Raw genomic sequence first — 18,704 nt, 5'->3', positions numbered from 1 at the left:
AAAAATCTAAACACAGCAGTGAGTCAACTTTTAGGACACTTTTAGCTATTTTTTGAGAACTATGTTATGTCTTCTGTTAAAAATAAGGAAATTTTTCATGTCATAATATTTTTCAATCTGATTGTATTTTTCTTAATATAGAGAATATTGTATTCCAAGTTGTGGATGCTCCATCACTGGAAGTGTTCAAGGTCAGGTTAGATGGGGCTTTGAGCAACCTGATCTAGTGAAAGATATCTCTGCCCACAGCAAGGGTGTGGACTAGATGATCTTCTTGGAAAGCCAAACTATTCTGTGCTTATATGTATGATCTCAACTCTCCTGTTAGCAGACAAGAAAGCATGTCTAGTAACAGTAGTCTTGAAAACCATAGCAGAAAATAATTTCTCTCATAGCATTCAGTCATACCATTACAGTTCCATGGAGACACTGTGGCCTACAACAATGGCTTCTTTTATACACTTCTCAGAGGGATTCTCACAAAATCAAATTAGTGCCTTGCTTCTTTACCTGTCTCCTGTCAGTGCAAATTATAACTTCACACAAACAAACAGAAAAACAACAAAAAATCAACCAAACAAACCAAACACAGACAAAACCCCAACCAGCATAATTCTGAATAAGTGCAGACTTAAACCAGGAATATATGCCATTAGTATTATATGACTTTCCAAACTGTACCATGGATAATTCTATCTGCTAATTGTCACTTTTATTTGTCAATATGAACAGACAGCTATGTTGCTTAAAATTACATGGAACTTCAGGTAACCTATAGTTTTTTTCTATTATTTGATGTTAATATTATAGCATAAATCAAAAAAGAACAAAATACTCCTAAGTACTGAGTAAAAGAGTGTCAGGGAAAAACAACAACAAACAAAACCAAATTGAAACAAAATAAAAACTGAGTTCTTAAATTTAAAACAAATACAAACATCTGTAATTTGCTTAAAGTGCTTGGGAAATCATTTTAATGGGCATTACAGTAAGTGACAGAAAAGAGAGACTGAAAAGGCAAGCCTGGATAAAATTAAAGGAAAATGTGTAAAGAAGGAAATAAAAAAAGAGAGAAAAGATGCAAAACACTACTTCAGAAGTAAAGGAAAAAATCACAGAAGAACAGGAAGTCTGTGACCATCCTTTAAAAACATACCTAAAGCTATTATCAGAAATTACAAGCATGTCTGCAGTACCTTACTGTTTCATTTTAGTAACATTCCCTATTAAATAGAGATGAAATTCAGATGGTGTTAGTGACATATTTCTCTGAAAAAAAGCTACTTATTTAAGCTGAAACTTAGAACCTACCCTACACACTTTGCTTGTAGGGAAAAAAAAAGAAAAAAAGAAAAAAATAAGAAATAAGGAAACATTTCATCATGCAGCTGTTTTCACAAAGACTTTAATTCAGCCTTGTATAAAATACAAGGGTTTCTGGACTTTACCAGAAATATAGAATCATTTCAGTATTAGAAAGAAGAATAAACAAAAACTCAGAATTAATTAAAGGGAAATAGTGATACAATAGGCTATTTGTAAAAAATGACTGTTATATCTTTGGTTAGTAATATGTGTTCCTTGCACATTTCCATAATAAACCAGATGAGTTTAAACTACTGTTTATTAGTACATTTAAATTCTGTAATCTTCTAAAATGCAATTGTTATTGTAACAAAGGAATGAAATGCATCTGTTTGGGTAATTTAACCATTTGAAAACAATTCTTGAGTGGCTTTTTTTTTTTTTTTTAAATATGCTCTATTAGGAGAACTTTGCAAGGTTTCTTACAATTCAGCTGATGAAATACTTATCATAAATAATTATCAAACAAAGAAATGTGACATGCTGCTACAGATTGAAATTCAGCCATTGTTTTGTTCAAGAAAATCTCTTGGAATCAAAATATAAGAGCTGTAAATAGCAGTTCTGTATTTTGAAAATATGTTACTTCTTGGTTAGGAGACTAAGAACACTGTAACAGCTTCATTTGGCAAGTGGAAACATTCTAAAAAGGATTTTTTCTTCAACCAATAGAGGCAGTAAACTGCAAATCAATAGCTACTTCAGAAAGTCTACCTAAATTCAGTGGTCAAATAACAGTTTCTTATAAAAAGATTAATCCTCAGAAGTTCTACCTCTTCAACTGGTGGCAGATGAAAGCAAGAAAATAGACTCTTGTCAAAACAAAACAGCATTATTTCCTTGAATAACTTGAGTTATGAGGTCCTCAAAAGATTTCCAGGTGGTTTTAGTATTCTGACAGAGTTAAGTACAAGGAAACTTATGCTGATGAAGAAAATGTAAGGAACCTTTTCTTCTTCAATCAGTAAGAATCGTGTTTTTCACTTTCAGATTGTTCCAAAAGATCAGACTTCCTTTCATGGACCCAAAACCAAATAACTGCAATTTCTTACTATGTATCTGTAGTTCATGCATCTACGTCAGAGTTGATCTGAACATCAAAAGATTAACGTAGCTGTCTGTTTATTAAATTTACTTTCAATATACTTTGCAGATACTATTTTTGACTCTTACTTGGCTTATGTTTTAATGAAAGACAATTATTTATATTGTTACTATTATTTTTACAGTCAATAGCTCCAGATGACAAGAATGGAGTCCCATATACTTTAAAGAATATGCTCCTGCATTGCAGTTGACCAAAAGAAGATGGAGAAATAGCATGACAAATGAGTTTCTGCATTACTATTAACAAGATAAAATGTATTAACAAATATATATTGTATCTTAGAATAATTTAAAAAAGCAATGTGCAAAATTTGATTTTAAACTAACTAGGACTGTCTCATTAAAAAACAAACAAACAAACAAACACCAAACAACAACAACAACAAAACTAAACAAAACAACAACAAAATATGAAAAGCCAAAACAAAACACAAAATAACTCAAGAACTGTTGGAACTTAGTAAAGATTACCATGCAGTGAACAGGAACAGTTAAAACTTTTTGTAAAATATTAAATACATAGGAAATTTAAAGAAAGTGGTTATCACATTATAACACCATTATACTATCTGATGGTGGGCTCTCGATGGCCATATTTACTTTGTTTGTGATATGCTATCCCTGAAGAAAATAACAGAAATACAACATATTTACAAATGACAGAAGAAAGGAATAAATTTACTTCTGGCAAACTAAAGGAGGATTAGGATTGATTTGTTTAGAGAAGAATCAATGACACATTTACAAGTGAATATCACTGTCCTAAAACTGAGAATTCATGCTGCCAAAAAATTCTACATATTAAAAGAAATCTCAGTTACAACTACCAAAAGACACCTTTTACAGCCCAAAATATTAAATCCAACCTTTGTCTTAAATTTCATGTATGCACAGAAATGGATAAAGATATGCAGCAAGACTCTAATGACAATATGGAATAGAATGTGCAGAGAGTAGTTAATGGCTTTCTCTCTAATTAAGAGACCTTGCCATTACTGCAGACATATCTGTGGTAGAACCTTCACATCATTGGTTATGTAACTGTGTTTCAGTTCAACACTGAATTATTTTTTTCTTTCATACAATATAACCCTTCAGACATTTCTGTTTTTCACTGCCCAGGTACACCTTGAAAAGCACCTTAACTCAAGCTTTGCAAATAAGCTATATTGGTAAACAGGAAAAACACTATCAATTTAGCAAAAATATTTACCAGCAATCATCCATAGTCAATATTATCTGAAAAGAATACAATGCACATTACATAAATGAATTTGCTTGTAGGTTTTATGTTTGGTTTTGTTTGTTTGTCTGCTTTTCATAATCATAAGGGGTATATAGCTCCTTGGAATGTCAAAAACTCTGATCTTAATTGTTTAGGAAATAGCGAGAAAAATGGACAGAAAATGTTATAAGGAGAAATATAAGTGTAAGTAGCATATAAGGACAAGAATACAAGATTTTAAAGTCAGCATTTTCCAACTAAGGTTTAGCAGAAAAGAAAGAAATTGTATGGCCCTGAGGAAGCCAGAGAAAAAGGCCCTACACAGTTGGGAACCTATGAAGAGACTCGATTATTTTCTTTACACAGACATAGAAACAATTCTGGATTATAATTTCTGATATGACAGTTATAACGAAAAGTTATGCAATTTGGGTATTAAGCAGCCTCATAAGGGAAGAAAAAAAAAAGGAAAAGGAAGAGGAAAAGGAAAAGGAAAAGGAAAAGGAAGAGGAAAAGGAAAAGGAAAAAAGAAAATGAAAGAGGACAGGGGAGAGAAAAAAAAAGACATGAAGAATTCTGGCATAAAAGAGACAGCTTTCTACATTTCACTAGAAATAGAGGTAATTCCAAGAAAGCAGTGTGTGTGGTGAATATGAACGGTGCATTTGGTTATTATTTGAACAAAGCATGAAAAGAAAGTGTGAAACTAAGGAATGGCAATATTCTTACAGATCTTTAATCATCTTAATTCCATTACAGATTGTCAGACAAGTTTAATTTTTATTTCATTATTTCTTTATTATTTCATTCCTTTAAAGCAACACTAATTATTCTTCTTTATTCTTGTTTATACCACAGTTACAGGGAAGTTAAAACTGTCTTCTTTTAAGCTATGTATGTCACTGAAAATTGTAAGGAACACTAGGCAGTGTTGTAAATGATTCAGAACCAGTTCAGAGGCACTATACCACCATAAAAAAGAGTCAACTGCATATTGACAAACTTAAGCTGATACCTGTACTTGTATAACAAGCTGGAGATATGCCCCTGATATAATGTATACTTAGGACTATCCAAAGCTTAGATTTTGCTTCCAGAAAAAAGCTTAAAGCTTAAAGTGAAAAAGTATTCATACTTGCAGTATTTTTTCAAGAATCTGTTACTCAGTATCAAAAATTAAATGTTTTCACTGTCAATGTTGAAGTTCAAATCAAGCACTTTAAAGACTCTCTGCTCTTTTTTATTTTTTTTTTTTAATCCTTAGAAATATCAGTTTATTAACAGATAGTATTGAGTTTGGCTGGGATAGAGTTAATTCATAGCAGTCCATATAGTACATGTTTTAGATTTGTGACCAGAGCAGTGTTGATAACACATCCATGTTTCTGTTACTGCTGCACAGCATCAAGATCTTCTCTGTTTCTCATGATGCTCCCCCACTGAGTAGGCAAGAGGCTGGGAGGGGACACAATTGTGACAGCTGATCTGAATTGACCAAAGAGATATTTCATGCCACAGAGTGCCATACTCTGCAATAAAATCAGGGGAATTTTTCAAAGTAGTCATTGCTTGGAGATTGCCTGGGCATCAGTCTGCTAGTGGTGAGTGATTGCTTGGCATCACTTTATTTTATTTTTTTTTCCCCATCACTTATTAAACTGTCTTTATTTTGACCTGTCTTCATTTTGGTTCTGCTTTGTTTTGTTTTGTTTTGTTTTTCTTGGTTTTGACTTTTCGATTGTCTCCCTCATCCCACTGTGTGGAGTAAGCAAGTGTCTGGGTTGGTGGCTCGTCTGCTAGCTGGGGTCAACCCATCATATTGATCAAGATCCTATACAATTTAGACTATTTCATACTCATTTCATAGACTGTTCAGACCACTAAAAATATGTGGCGGTAAACAAAGTACACTCAAAAGACTAGTCTAGTGAAAAATTTCCTGCTACTATTTTTCTTTTCTTCACACAGTATCACAGTATGTTTGGGATTGGAAGGGACCTCAAAAGATCATCTAGTCCAATCCCCCTGCTCAAGCAGGAACGCCTAGGTGAGATTGCACAGGAACATGTCCAGACGGGTTTTGAGTGTCTTCAGAGAAGGAGACTCCACAACCCCCCTGGGCAGCCTGTTCCAGTGCTCTGTTACCCTTACTGAGAAGAAGTTTTTTCCTCAAAATTAAGTGGAACCTCTTGAGTTCCAGCTTGATCCCATTACACCTTATCCTATCAATGTTTGCCACCAAGAAGAGCCTGGCTCCATCCTCATGGCACTCACCCTTAATATATATATATAAAGATTTAAAAGGTCACCCCTCAGTCTCCTCCAAACTGAAGAGACCCAGCTCCCTCAGCCTTTCTTCATAAGGGAGGTGCTCCACTCCCTTAATCATCTTCGTTGCCCTGCACTGAACACTCTCCAGCAGTTCCCTATCCTTCTTGAACTGAGGGGCCCAGAACTGGACGCAATACTCTAGATGGAGTCTCACCAGAGCGGAGTAGAAGAAAAGGAGGACATCTCTCGATCTTCTAACCACCCCGCTTCTAATACACCCCAGGATGCCATTGGCCTTCCTGGCCACAAGGGCACAGTGCTGGCTCATGGTCATCCTGTTGTCCACCAGGACCCCCAGGTCCCTTTCCCCTACACTGCTCTCTAATATGTAATTTCCCAGCCTATACTGGAACCTGGGGTTGTTCCTGCCCAGATGCAGGACTCCACACTTCCCTTGTTTAATTTCATCAAGTTATTTCCCACCCAACTCTCCAGCCTATCCAGGTCCTGCTGGATGGCAGCACAGCCTTCTGGGTGTGTCAGCCACTCCTCCCAGCTTAGTGTCATCAGCAAACTTGCTGATAGTACACTCTATTCCCTCGTCTAAATCGTTAATGAATATATTGAATAATATTGGCCCCAGTACTGACCCTTGAGGCACTCCACTAGATACTGGCCTCCAACTAGACTCCGCACCATTGACTACCACTCTCTGGCTTCTCCCCTTAAGCCAGTTTGCAACCCACCTCACTACTCTATTGTCTAGACCACACCTCCTCAACTTAGCTGTGAGGATGCTGTGGGAGACTGTGTCAAAGGCTTAACTGAAGTCAAGGTAGACCACAGCCACCACTCTGCCATCATCCATCCACCTTGTTACATTCTCATAAAAGGCTGTGAGGTTGGTCAAGCATGACTTACCCTTGGTAAAGCCATGCTGACTGCCACAATAACCCTCTTATTCTTGATATGCCTTGAGATGGCACCAAGGATAAGCTGTTCCATTACTTTCCCAGGGACAGAGGTGAGGCTGACCAGTCTATAACTACCCGGGTCCTCCTTCTTGCCCTTTTTGAAGACTGGAGTGACTTTGGTTTTCCTCCAATCCCCGGGCACCTCTTCTGTTTCCCAAGACTTGGCAAAGACGATGGAGAGCGGTCTAGCAATGACTTCAGCCAGCTTCCTCAGCACCCGCGGATGCATCCCGTCTGGAGCCATGTCCAGACTATTTAATTGCTCCCTAACCCAGTCCTCATCAACTAAAGCAAACTCCTCCATTGACCTGGCTTCATCCGAGGTCTCAGGGCTACAGGGCTCCCCAGGACAGCCTCCCGCAGAGTAGACAGAGACAAAGAAGGCATTCAGTAATTCTGCCTTCTCTGTATCTTCTGCCACCAGGGCACCCACCCCATTCCTCAGTGGGCCTACATTGCCTCTGGTATTAGTTTTATCTGCTATGTATTTGAAAAAGTTCTTTTTGTAGTCCTTGACCCCTCTCACCAGCTGTAATTCTAAGAAGGCCTTGGCTATCCTAGCTGCCTTCCTACATCCTCTAACAGCAGCCTTATATTCCTCCCAAGTGGCCAGCCCCTGCTTCCATGACCTGTAAACTCTCCTCTTCTGCTTGAGCGTACCCAACAGATCCCTATTCAACCACACAGGCCTCCTGGCTCCCTTCCTTGACTTCCCACATGTGGGGATGATCTGATCCTGAGCGTGGAAGAAGCAATCTCTGAATGCAATCCAACTCTCTTGGGCCCCTTTTCCTTCAAGCAGTCTTGCCCATGGGATTTCCCCCAGCAATTGCTTGAAAAGGCCAAAGTTAGCCCTGCTAAAGTCCAGGGTTGCAATTCTACTTGCTATTCTGTTCCTGCCACACAAGATGCTGAACTCCACCATTTTGTGGTCACTGCAACCCAGGCAGCCCTCAACCTTTACTGCTTCGACCAGACCCTCCTTATTAGTGAGGATGAGATCCAGCAGTGCACCTCTCCTAGTCGGCTCCTCCACCATCTGCCTGAGGAAGTTATCATTAATGCACTGGAGGAACCTTCTGGACTGTGGCTGGCTGGCTGAATGGTCCTTCCAGCAAACATCAGGGAAGTTAAAATCACCCACAACAACCAGAGCCTGTGACTGTGAGGCCACTCTCAGCTGCGCATAGAAGGCCTCATCAACTTCCTCAGCCTGATCTGGTGGCCTGTAATAGATGCCCACAACAGTGTCACCCCTGCCAGCCTGCCCCTTAATTCTGACCCTTACACTCTCAAATTGCTCCTTCTTATTTTTGTCTTCTCCCTTAACATACCCTTCTGCATTTTCTTGAAAAAAATGGGATATTTACCTGAGTAAGCACAAGAAAAACTCAATAAAATGAATGCCAAAATTTTATGATTAGCAATCAACTGCATAGAAAGTTGTAAGGAGTAATCGCAGATCAAAGACTTTCAACCACTCACCACTATTGCTGTCTTCCACATAATAACAAGAGATTAAAATATAGAAATATGATTACTGTCTGTATCTCTTCTGTTTGATAGTGGTGAGACCTCACATTTGAGTAATCTAATGACCTTTAAGAAGTTAATTTCAAAGCACAGGTAAGTGGATAAATATAGAAATTCTACGGTCAAGAGGCAAGAATGAACACAAATCTGAAAAGACCGACAATTGATATGGCTTGATAGAAAATAATGCATCAGTTTTCAACATATGGAAGCGGTTAAAGAGGGAAGTGGACTTATCACATTAAATAAACTTGTTCCAACAGTTACCTCTTTCCACAAGAATAAAACTTCCCCTCCTCATTTTTAATTATTTGTTTAAAGAAGCATTAACAGTCATAGGATAAAATATTTGATATTACTTCTTGTTAATCATGAAAGTGTATATTTAAGTAAATATAACAGTTTTCAGAATTGAATTGATGTGATCAGTTTCTCACTGTTATTATTTTTAACAGTATTATTAATTACATCTCCAAATGTATTGAAAAGGAACACTCATTTAGATACCCAAAAAATAGCCAGCCAAAACTAAACCAAATAAAACAGAGAAAAAAATGACAGTATGCTAACTTTGTTTGTAAGTTAATTAAAACTACCATACATAAGCTGGAAACACGAGTGATACAATTCATGAGTCATTGCAGACATCTACCCCAAAATAAGTTGACTCAGATAGTGAATTCTTTTACCTATACAGAGAATATATGCACTTATTATAAGGTAACTCTAGGATACTAGGAGTGATGTACAGATATATAAACAAGACATACACATGTATTTTTGTAAATCTCTACCAACCATGTAATTAGCAAATGTGGATATTTGTAATTATCGTGTTCATCACAATGTAGAAATAGTAGTATTCAGTAACAGTTTATCAACTTTGAAGCTATTAGTAATTTAAAAGAACCAGCTAAATAAACAGAAATATGGAAAATATTTCTGCATTTAAAAAAAAAAAACTTGTTTTAAAAATTGTTGCAGCACAACCTCAAGCCCTATAGAATTTAGATAATGTCATCATTTGAGCAGTTCAGCTTTAAAAATTCAGTAACACATATTCATTTGTTATTTGAACACTACTTTTTCATTTATTAGTTCTTAATTTCAATTTTTTTTCTTAATTTCAAATTTGAGTTTGAAAAATAGTATCTTCATAAATTGAATAATAGTAATATGAATTAATATATGACGTTTATTTATCCAACTTCTGAGTAAGAAGATGAAGACAGCTTCTGATTCATTGGCAAATTATTTATTCTTTAATCAGTTTCTTAGATTAATGCCATTAATTTAGAATTCCTAGCTTAGTATGTCTCTCAGGTTCTTCAATGTTTTCTTCTGGTTGTAACTATTCTAAGCAACCACTACCATAGAGTTCATTTTCAGAATAGTGATGAATATATTAAAGCAAGATAGAACTAATACAAAATTTGAAAGTTTAATTTAATTATATGATCAATTTTTAGCTTCCACACTCTTCACCTTGCTAACAAACTTTTTCTTCTTACAGATTTTTAACTAATGACAAATTCATATGAAATTTTCTTAAGTTTTGTTGAAAACAAAATTAGTGATTTCTTCTTTATCCATTAATTCTCTGTAGTTTGCATGAAAAACCTAAATTATTATTTCTCTTTACAGGACCTAGAATGCTAACATGAAATTCTGACCAATAAAGATGACCATTTTAACGGATGTGCTAACCTTTTACTATGTCTGCCCTGAGTAAAAGAGGGAGATAGGAAGAGTGATAATTTACCTAGAGCTTTGGCCAACTATATATATGTCAAGTTTTTGTGATGTACAGTTTAATATACAGAAGAGCACAAAAGGAAATAATAAATCCACACTGAGAATATGTCAGAGAGTAATAATACAAACTGTGAATTTTCAAATGCTGACAGTAGGCTTAGTAGGTTCAATCTTTAGTTGGCCATTATTATACACATATTATAATGACAAAACAGGAATAAAAGCTAGTTTCAGAAATATAGACAGTAGTGTTTTGTTTTGTCTGTACTTGCAGATATTACAGACAGAATAATTACTAAGTCTTAAATATTCTCAACCTACTGGAAATCTAGTATAGCTATGTATTTCCAAGAATCTCTGCACCATGTCAAGCAGACCTATCTCACATTTGGCAAATGTGACTTCTGTTGCTGGTGGTGTTCTTTTCATTCAGTATATGGTACCAGAAACATAGCAAAGACAGCAGAAGACAATCCTGTGATGACTGATTGAGAATCTGAAATGGCTAGTTCATAGACTAGGTATATAGCCGTAACTACTACATTTTTGTTTATTTTCTATCTGTAAATTAAATGTTACAAAACATTTAAGTAAACTTTGCATTAAACTTCTGGTTAAATCTGTTAAGTTTAATTCTAAAATAAATAGATGAGCTGTGAATATTGTCAAATTCTTGGGAAAACAAAATAACATATGTATAACCAAAACAGAGAATGAATACATAAACATATAAACATGTATTACCAAAAAGAGGATTGTTTTATTTAACTATATGGCAAATTTCAAGCAATCTAAGGAATCTGATAATACAAATCCCACTAAATTTTAAGCACTGGAAGCAAAAAAAAAAAAAAAAAAATAGCATAAAGTACTGTTAATCTATCAAATTAAATCTCTGTTTATGGAATTTTGACAAGGTATTTATGATTCAATTGATTTTTCAAATTCTGAATTTAGTTGAGTTCAGGAGTCCAACATACTGAAAAGTCCATTTGCAGCCAATAAAAAATCTTATTGGTCTTAACCTTTGTGGTTCTTATAGTATTAAGCATCAGGAGCATGTGAACTTGTGAACTAGGAACCAGTCATAGATAATAGCAAATAAATAATTGTAAACATTATTTTTTATGCCATGAAAACTATAAAAAGCATTTTTTTTCTGTTTCTGTGCAAGTTCTTCTTTTCAGATAATTTACCAAAACATTTTCAGTATATTAAGACTTCCATAAATGTATTACTAAAATTTAACCTGTCTTCAAAACTGTGCATATGTTCTTTATTATTCTCATGGGCAGAAATTCTCAATTACAACACAAAAAATAACTTTTATTCATGCACTACACCAACTGTTATACTATCTATACCATACATACATAAATGACACTGATGCATATGCCAAATTCACTTCAGTTATACAAGGGTAAGCACAGGAATAGCTTAGACATGAAAACTATGATACAGCAACTAACAGTAGATAATAACTATTGATTTATTTTGTGTTTGCTATTATACAATAAGATTCTGAAGCTTATGTTACATGATCATACAACTTAGCATGAAAAAATAAAAAATTTCAAATGCACATTGATACAGATATATTAATATATAAACTTTTCTAAGTAGCATATACTCCTAAATAAATAAAAAAATGTAGGCAAGTAAATACCCTACTTTTTAGAGATTTTGTTATTCTCAACAGAACTGAAAATCAAGGTATTCAGGAAGAATTAAACTCAGACAACATTAGCCATGAAAAATTAACTTTCTAGTCAAAAGCTACTTATGTAGGCTACCTCTCCATTGTCAAAAAGCATTTTCTCTCAGTTATTTCAACCATAATTTGAAAACCAGAACAACTATTCTGAGGTTATTCTGAACATGTGGTTCTCTACTCTGACTTACACAGGAAGCCGAGGTTGACTGCACACATGCATACGTGGAACTAGTTTTATGAAATAACTTTGGTCTAAGTTCTCTGACTACATATACACATTTTTGTAATATGGGTATCACTTAGAAGCTTGCATTGACAAAAAAAGTGTCAATTGTTAAGCATCTGAGCTGCTGTTTAAGATTTATGCCTAGTTTTCTAACCTATTAATCAAAATAAGAAGAAAAAGCCTTGTGCTCTCAATTTGAAATGCTTTCAAGTATAGACTAGGCAGTGCACTAATAGTTCTAATACTAATCATATTAGGAAAAGATTAAATAAATTTGGCTAAGGAAATATGGAGAATATGAGAGTACATTAAAAAGTAAGAGGTGTATTACCATGCTTTTCCATGCTGTCAATCTGCAAATCCATGGACAATGACTACACATACAAGCAAATGAAAGCAGCTGACCACGTACCCACACACCTTGGCAGAGGTGCACTCCATACTCTTCGGCCACCACCAAGACAAATAATCTCTGAAGCTCCTTCTAAACGATATCCAGATGAACAAGAGAATGTCAGAATATCTCCCACTCCAAAATTAAATCCTACTCTGTTACCAAATTGTGGGATCCCAGGATCTTCACAAGGTTCAAGATTATATTCTGAAAACAAGAAAGCAAGTCAGATTGTAGAAGTGAATACATGTTTTCAATCAGTCATATTTGTCATTTTGTAGTCAAGTAATTTCTGTATATTTCCACCTGACTATCAATACAGATTTCAGATTTAAAAACCAAAATGAATGTGTGAACGTTAAATTTGCAATTATACTACATTAAAACATGAAGACTGACGAATACGTACACAACCTTCTAAAGATGCATAAAACAACATGCTTTATCACTCTTGTAAAAGCCATAAATATTCCAGGTACATAAGACAAATGTAAACAATGGCACAGAATAAAAGTCCGAATAATTGACACTTGGGCTCATCTGGAATTTCACTAACTGAAATTAGTTCTCTGTCCTCACCTCATTTGATAATTTCTTATAGTTAACTGCCATCTTATCTATCGTGTAGCAGAAAAGTCTCTACAGAGTCAGCGAGGATTTCTAACTTTCAATTGCTTTGTTTAGGAAACAGCTTATGTAATGTTATGATTCAGTACATGTGTACTTCAATATCACTTCAAGTTTAAACTTCTTTTTTCTCTTTACATAAAATAGTGAAAAAGTTGGTTGTTACAGGTACTTCCTTACCAGAAAAAGAAATATTAAATCCTTCATATGATATTGAAAAATCTGAAATAAAACGCAACTGAGCCCTGAAATTTCCATAGAGACCAGCATTGATTGGTGAAGGAAGCTCTGAGCCAGTCAGACGTGCTAACGGATGTGTGAAACTGCCATTCTCTGTTATTAGTAAGTAGTCATGGTGATCCTCCAAATGAAAGGTGTAGAAGGTGAACTGCACTCCTATTAGAAAAAGTAGAATTAGATTCACATATCATACTGTGAAGATCAATGCAGTTAAGCCAAGGATTAAATTCATGTATTTCATTATAAATCACGGTTCAGAAAATGAAAATAATCCAGTCCTTCTAAAAATTAGTATATTTTCTGATTTCAATATAAAAATACCTTTTGGTTTTGATACTGTCTTTTACTTTTGGCTCTATTGCAAAGTGGATGCTTGATTCATAGAATTCAAAGACATATGCTTGCATTTCTATGTAAAATCCAATGGTGCACTGTGTATATTCAAAATTAAAAACTGGTTATGGTATAATGGAAAAGGTAAACCTTATTTCTTACAGTCACCAGTATCCTTGTACAGCAGTAATGAAAAGAAAGGTTATAAAATATATGACATTATATTCTTATGGCACATCCAGTAACAGCAGCGTTTCCTTCCCAAAAAAATGGGAGGTCTCTTTATAAGATGTGGCATATGTTAACAGTATGTCTTTTTGCAAACCATCAGATACAAATCACATATCTAGAAAGGTATATCCTGCAACACAATAGCAATAAAATAGCAATAAATAGCAATTAAAAGGTGAAGACAGACACTTTTTCTTCGATTCTCTAAGACTTAGACCACAATCTTTGGGTAGAATGCACAGAAACTTCAAAATTAAAAAAAAAAAAAAAATAGAGAAAAAGGAAAAAGAAACAGGGGAATACATTAGGTAGCTTGAATATTATTTAGACCTTGAGTGTAATAGAATTTTCAGTTTCTTCTTAAAAGTCACAAACCAATGATTCAGGCTCTGTAAAATATATTTAATGATGTAATGCTTGGGAAGATGTGATTGAATATGGAGCCTGATGATCACTGGGTACTCTCACAGACAACAGACATAGTTTAATCAAAAAGCAAACAAATATTTTGCCTTCTTACTTTTCCACACCCCCTCCACCAAGAACTTCCCAACAGGGTAACAAAATTAATTTTGGGACTAATAAACTCTGAAAAGGTTTATTTCTTTTTATCATAGCTTTCCATAGGAGAAAGCAGTGATTTGACATGAAAAGATATTTCTTAAGAGAAAAATGTGATATAAGAGATATATACAGAATGAAGCTGAGATTCAGGCCATATTTGTTGCATTTACTACAATTGAAATTCATTTTGTTTATTTTTATGTATTCATGAATAGTGCAACAAGAAAATCAGAAATGCTGAAGAAAATTTTATGGCAGTAAATAAAAACAATGGAATTCCTGTGAATCATGGCTGACCTTCACTGAGTATTGTTCAAACATCAGATTCAAGGTATAACTCAAGGGAATTTTTCAATCAATTTTCCAGATTGCCATGACATTTCTAAGCAAAACACCAAGGTATATTCCAGCCATAGCTGTACAATTTGGTTTTCTTGGGAAAATATTCTAATCACATTAATATAGACTGTGTGATAGATTGTGTCTTCTCATTAGAAGAATTTTAAAAGAAATGTTCAGGGAGATTATTTCTCATTCTGCCTCATGTGTACCTTTCTATATAAGGGAAATATTTAAAAATCTGAAATTAAGATAGAAAGACATAACACTCTGATGTAATTTCTCCATATTACAATCCAGTCTGTTGAGAGAGGGGTAAATTAACTGTTTTGTTAGTAGATGGTTTAAAATATACCATTGGTACTCCATAAATTTCACTTGACCATATATTGAATTGCTTGCTAACAGCAGAAAAAAATAAAATAATTATTCTTATGATAGATGTTTCCTTTCCACTAATACCGATTACTAGTAATGTTAACTATACTTAAGGCACATGTTCCATTCCCTAGTTAAAAAATCTAAAAAAAAGAAATCACATCGATTTTTAATGGACATTCAAGAATTGTCATGCTGATCCACAGGAAAACAAATGAAAAATCATTCCAGAATTCCAGAATTTTAGATACACTTGAACACTAAAATAAATATATATATATTTATATTGCAGATGATGTTAGTTGAGACAGTATGTAAAAACACAAAATCTGTTTTTCTTAGCAATACAACATATACAGGTGTAAAATACAAATCTTCTAATTAAATATATGCATTTATTTGCCTGCTGTTATGCAACAGCAATATGAAGATGCAACATGAAGGTCAAGGAAAGGAGCCAGGAGGCCTGTGTGGTTGAATAGGGATCTGTTGGGTACGCTCAAGCAGAAGAGGAGAGTTTACAGGTCATGGAAGCAGGGGCTGGCCACTTGGGAGGAATATAAGGCTGCTGTTAGAGGATGTAGGAAGGCAGCTAGGATAGCCAAGTTCTCCTTAGAATTACAGCTGGCGAGAGGGGTCAAGGACTACAAAAATAACTTTTTCAAATACACAGCAGATAAAACTAACACCAGAGGCAATGTAGGCCCACTGAGGAATGGGGTGGGTGCCCTGGTGGCAGAAGATACAGAGAAGGCAGAATTACTGAATGCCTTCTTTGTCTCTGTCTACTCTGCGGGAGGCTGTCCTGGGGAGCCCTGTACCCCTGAGACCCCGGATGAAGCCAGGTCAATGCAGGAGTTTGCTTTAGTTGATGAGGACTGGGTTAGGGAGCAATTAAATAGTCTGGACATCCATAAATCCATGGGTCCAGATGGGATGCATCCACGGGTGCTGAGGAAGCTGGCTGAAGTCATTGCTAGACCGCTCTCCATCGTCTTTGCCAAGTCTTGGGAAACAGAAGAGGTGCCCGGGGATTGGAGGAAAGCAAAAGTCACTCCAGTCTTCAAATAGGGTAAGAAGGAGGACCCGGGTAGTTATAGACTGGTCAGCCTCACCTCTGTCTCTGGGAAAGTAATGGAACAGCTTATCCTTGGTGCCATCTCAAGGCATATCAAGAATAAGAGGGTTATTGTGGCAGTCAGCATGGCTTTACCAAGGGTAAGTCATGCTTGACCAACCTCATAGCCTTTTATGAGAATGTAACAAGGTGGATGGATGATGTCAGAGCGGTGGATGTGGTCTACCTTGACTTCAGTTAAGCCTTTGACACAGTCTCCCACAGCATCCTCACAGCTAAGTTGAGGAGGTGTGGTCTAGACAATAGAGTAGTGAGGTGGGTTGCAAACTGGCTTAAGGGGAGAAGCCAGAGAGTGGTAGTCAATGGTGCGGAGTCTAGTTGGAGGCCAGTATCTAGTGGAGTGCCTCAAGGGTCAGTACTGGGGCCAATATTATTCAATATATTCATTAACGATTTAGACGAGGGAATAGAGTGTACTATCAGCAAGTTTGCTGATGACACCAAGCTGAGAGGAGTGGCTGACACGCCAGAAGGCTGTGCTGCCATCCAGTAAGACCTGGATAGGCTGGAGAGTTGAGAGGGGAATAACCTGATGAAATTTAACAAGGGAAAGTGTGGAGTCCTGCATCTGGGCAGGAACAACCCCAGGTTCCAGTAAAGGTTGGGAAATTACATATTAGAGAGCAGTGTAGGGGAAAGGGACCTGGGGGTCCTGGTGGACAACAGGATGACCACAAGCCAGCACTATGCCCTTGTGGCCAGGAAGGCCAATGGCATCCTGGGGTGTATTAGAAGGGGGTGCTCAGTAGATCAAGAGAGGTCCTCCTTTCCTTCTACTCTGCCCTGGTGAGACCCCATCTAGAACACTGTGTCCAGTTCTGGGCCCCTCAGTTCAAGAAGGACAGGGAACTGCTGGAGAGGGTCCAGCGTAGGGCAATGAAGATGATTAAGGGAGTGGAGTATCTCCCTTATGAAGAAAGGCTGAGGGAGCTGGGTCTCTTTAGTTTGGAGAAGAGGAGACTGAGAGGTGACCTTTTTAATCTTTATATATATATATAAAGGGTGAGTGCCATGAGGATGGAGCCAGGCTATTCTCGGTGGCAAACATTGATAGGACAAGGGGTAATGGGATCAAGCTGGAACTCAAGAGGTTCCACTTAAATTTGAGGAAAAAACTTCTTCTCAGTAAGGGTAACAGAGCACTGGAACAGGCTGCCCAGGCGGGTTGTGGAGTCTCCTTCGCTGGAGACATTCAAGACCCGCCTGGACATGTTCCTGTGCGACCTCACCTAGGCGTTCCTGCTCCAGCAAGGGGATTGGACTAGATGATCTTTTGAGGTCCCTTCCAATCCCAAACATACTGTGATACTGTGTGTTTAAAAGAGTACCCCACAGCATTCTGGAGCTACAAGTTATATAGATTTTCTTGGCAGTCTGACCTTAAACTACCAAAATTTGTCAAAAAAAAAAAAAAAAAAAAAAAAAAAGTGGCAAAATGAAAATTTAATTAATTATTTTTTTAAAAAAACCATATCACTAGTTAATGGCCAATAGAAGGTACTCCTTGATATTCTTAAGTTGGAATTGTATTAGACACAAAACTGAGCAGAAAACAAGACTTCTGGAACACAGTTTTTCTCCTTCACTATGGAATAACCCATTTATGTATATAAGATTGATTTTTGTCAAATACTAACTTATATAAAACTTAGTCTCCTCATGGACAATTCGACTGGGGACTATATAAGCCCCCTGGACATTACATGACAGAGATAATTAGGCACTTCCATAGGATCATTCAGTCCATCCACTTTAGATACTTTTTCAGGATGAGATGATTAATATCCTGAAGATATATACATTTGCTGATTAAATACAGAAGTGGCCTAATGGACTAGTCTGCTCAGACACGGAGCTTTACTGTTAGAAGTTTAAAGTTAAATTAAGTAAGCCTGTAGCTTAGTGTCATAAAAGGAGAGCTACCTTTCTCATGCAGTACTACATGAGCTTAAATTATTAATATCTTTTTGCCAACAAGAACAAAATATGAAAAAATCACACAATATTTCCAACTACAACAACTCCTCAGTCTTTAATTGATTCCAGCAGATCTTCGAGCAGCACGAATCAAAATGCTCAAGACAAATTACCACATAGCATTCATATGTAATATTTTTTTCCTTAATAACATTTCCATAAGATAACATGAAACTTATTGCAACAAACATTCTAGTCCATATGCATCTGGGTATACATGCTTATAAATAGGTATGTTTATACTATTAGTCTATTTAGCTCTATAGATAATTTCTGTATATTTGTTTTCTCAGGATTCTCATCATATTTGGTG

At 36.0% G+C, this 18,704-nt stretch overlaps 1 protein-coding gene across 3 annotated transcripts in view; it reads right to left on the bottom strand.

Annotated features, from left to right (window-relative positions):
* The window catches only part of CSMD3 (CUB and Sushi multiple domains 3), a gene marked incomplete at its 5' end in the record, with an annotated part of 620,447 nt that overhangs the window by 214,529 nt on the left and 387,214 nt on the right, over window positions 1–18,704 (bottom strand). For all 3 annotated transcript variants that reach the window (XM_080338547.1, XM_080338548.1, XM_080338549.1), the window contains 2 exons: window positions 12,583–12,771; window positions 13,372–13,587. In XM_080338547.1, coding sequence (XP_080194673.1) covers window positions 12,583–12,771; window positions 13,372–13,587 — 405 coding nt within the window. The remainder of the gene's footprint in view (window positions 1–12,582; window positions 12,772–13,371; window positions 13,588–18,704) is intronic.

This window comes from Nesoenas mayeri (genome assembly GCF_963082525.1).
Source record: "Nesoenas mayeri genome assembly, chromosome: 2".
Classification (NCBI taxonomy): domain Eukaryota; kingdom Metazoa; phylum Chordata; class Aves; order Columbiformes; family Columbidae; genus Nesoenas; species Nesoenas mayeri.
This window is presented reverse-complemented; position numbering and strand designations above follow the sequence as displayed.